At 47.7% G+C, this 2,923-nt stretch overlaps 1 protein-coding gene across 1 annotated transcript in view; it reads right to left on the bottom strand.

The window, feature by feature from the left end:
- Nucleotides 1-280: 280 nt before the first annotated feature.
- Nucleotides 281-2,923, bottom strand: part of ERVV-2 (endogenous retrovirus group V, member 2) — a 6,237-nt gene continuing 3,594 nt past the window's right edge. The window contains exon 2 of the mRNA XM_011946176.1: nt 281-2,544. Within this exon, the coding sequence (XP_011801566.1) occupies nt 545-2,158 (1,614 nt within the window). The 5' untranslated portion in view covers nt 2,159-2,544 and the 3' untranslated portion in view covers nt 281-544. The remainder of the gene's footprint in view (nt 2,545-2,923) is intronic.

Genomic DNA, 2,923 nt, shown 5'->3' on the forward strand with positions numbered 1-2,923 from the left:
GAGGCCGAGACAGGCGGATCACGAGGTCAGGAGATCGAGACCATCCTGGCTAACACGGTGAAACCCCGTCTCTACTAAAAAATACAAAAAAACTAGCCGGGTGAGGTGGCGGGCGCCTATAGTCCCAGCTACTCGGGAGGCTGAGGCAGGAGAATGGCGTAAGCCGGGGAGCGGAGCTTGCAGTGAGCTGAGATCCGGCCACTGCACTCCAGCCTGGGCTACAGAGCGAGACTCCCTCTCAAAATAAATAAATAAATAAATAAAAATAAAAGCCAATGGCTGTTCTAGGGTGGGTTTTTAGAGAGGTGCTGTCTGTGGGCAGCATCACCAAGGAAGCTGTCAGTGGGCTGCCTTTCTAAAGATTCCTCTCCCAAGGGCACTCATGCCTGCTGATGCCTGCCTACCTGTCTACCCTAATATTTCCCTCCTCAAGAGATGGAGACCCTGAAATGCTTTGGGCATAAGGACGTCGTGGGTCTTCCGTAACTACTTCCTGCTGACATGGGACGAAGAAATCATCAGGGTCTCCCTCTCTTGCTCTGTCTCAGAGAGGAAATCCCTCCGTAGTTTCCCGGAATCTTCGTCCACTGGCATCCAAGGGAGAGATGTGCTTGTAGGTGCTGGGGCCTCCAGGGACAGAGAGCTGATGTCTTTCCATGTTGGGGGACTCCATGTGAAATTGCTTTATCCTAGAAGAGACACACTTAATCAGTAAGTTAAAGAAACAAGGGCCAAAGAGGAAAAGTAAGAGGATAACTGTTGCTGGTCCCAGTAAAGGGACAAACCATTTGAGGGAGGGGAGGGCAGACTTCAGAGTCTCCCAAATGGCCCTTGTTGAAGCACCTCCTTTTCCAAAGTCGTGGAGCCACGTAGCCTGGTCATAGATCTTTTTTATATCCTCCTCTATCGCCCCGCTGTTATTGACATAAACGCAACAGGTTTTATTGATCACTGCACAGACTCCACCCTGCTCTGCTAAGAGGTAATCTAAGGCCAATCTGTTGTCCATGACTACGTTTGCTAGAGAATCTATGGAGGCCTTGAGTTTAGAGATGCTATCTCCGGTACTCTTAGCTATGTTTTCTATTTGTCTGGAGAGATTTCTGAGGGTGACATCATGATAAGCGAACCCTCCCCACGGGGCGATCATTCCTACGGCTGCCCCTATCCCTGCCAGTATGAGACCCAGAGCTCTTTTCTGTCTGGGTTGGGTGGTGTTATAAATGGTCACACCTATCCCCCGTGGTCCCAAAAGTCCCACAGCACATTCCCCCGTATGTTGGATGTTATTAATGCAAGTAAAGAGGTTTGCCACGGGGGGAGTTGAATAGGTTCTCTTAGGACTTCCGTCAAAGGGCAGTTTGTTTTTTTGTGGTCCACATAAAAACACATAGCCGGGAGGGGTACAGGCCCACCGGGGGATGCGGCTGTCGAACCACTTGTGTAACTGCGATTTCCACACGGCTGGAATAGTTTGATTGCATGTAGGGGATAGAGGCCCTCCCAGGGGAACAGTAGTTTTTGGCCATGTGGGGACAGTGTGTGCCTTGGGAAGCGAATATAGAACCCTCCATGTGATTAGCTCTTTTCCTTCCCAAGCTGCACAGCGGTTTTGGGGTGACTTGTCTCGGTAATCGTTCATTTGTTTATGGCTCGCTGGACACCAGTGAGTCAAGTTAGAGTGGCAGCCTGCTGGGGAAAAGCTCATGGGATGGATGGTGGGACTGGGGAATCCTTCCCCAGAGGTGTTCTTCGGGTCACAGCGCCCTTCAGGGCATGGACAACAGGTTTGGTTTAGAGAAGAGCAGTTGTACAAATAGGAAGAAGTTTTAGAGCTTTGATTGAAAGGTGGAGTGAGATCCAGGCAGGGGACTTGGTACGCTGAGTTAACAAGCGAAACCTGGAGTGGAACAGATTTATGTTGGCCTTCAGGGATTCCTGAACCAAATGTTAGGTTTAAAGAAAAATTTTTTAGCAAAATATATTGGTAAGATGAGGACCTGGTGATGAAGTTGTGACAGATCCAACAGTTGCTTAGATGGTTTCCCGAAGCAATTATTTTGGAAAAATTGACAAGGGAATTTTCACTCCATTGTGCCTGTGAGAGTAGGGGCATGGGAAGGAGGGAAAGATAAAGGAAAAGGAATTTCTCTGTCATAGCTGATTCTCCCTTAAGCTTTGTGAAAGCAAAAGGAAAGTGGTGAAAATAGGAGAGACAAATAATTAAATGGTTAGATGGAGTGTTTGGTGATAAAACAGGCTGTTTTCGGGACTTCAGGTGGCATGCAAGTGTCTGTCCAAATAAGGAGAATAACCAATGCCACCGCAACCAAGATTCCCGGTACTGAGACTGACTTTAGTTTTGGGTGAACAGAGAGAAGGCTTTACTTATCTTTTGACTTGACTAGGAATTTTAAGTTCTCCAGTGGCTCACAAGAATGCCCAGGTGCTGAATTCTGTTGTTCTTCTGTGGTTCTTCGGGACCTTCCCACAGTTTTACTCGGGACTGATGTATCCAACTGGAGAGGCCAGAAATGTTGATAGCTGTTGGGGTGGAAAGTAAGACAGTAAAGGGGCCTTTCCATAGGGAGTTGAGACCCAAGTGACCCATCTCTCCAGGTTTTGATCAGGTTTTTCAACCCTGGTTGGTATAATGGTTATTGATTACTGAAAGGGTCAAGAGCAGGCAGTACCTCTTTGTCCAAACTCCTGAATGACTTGTTTTTTGTTTTTTGTTTTGTTTTGTTTTTTTGACACAGAGTTTTGCTCTTGTTGCCCAGGCTGGAGTGCAATGGTATGATCTCGATTCACCACACCTCCGCCTCCCAGGTTCAAGTGATTCTCCAGCCTAAGCCTACCAAGTAGCTGGGATTACAGGCATGCACCACCATGCCCAGCTAATTTTGTATTTTTAGTAGAGACG

This window comes from Colobus angolensis, unplaced genomic scaffold, assembly GCF_000951035.1.
Source record: "Colobus angolensis palliatus isolate OR3802 unplaced genomic scaffold, Cang.pa_1.0 Scaffold25, whole genome shotgun sequence".
Classification (NCBI taxonomy): domain Eukaryota; kingdom Metazoa; phylum Chordata; class Mammalia; order Primates; family Cercopithecidae; genus Colobus; species Colobus angolensis.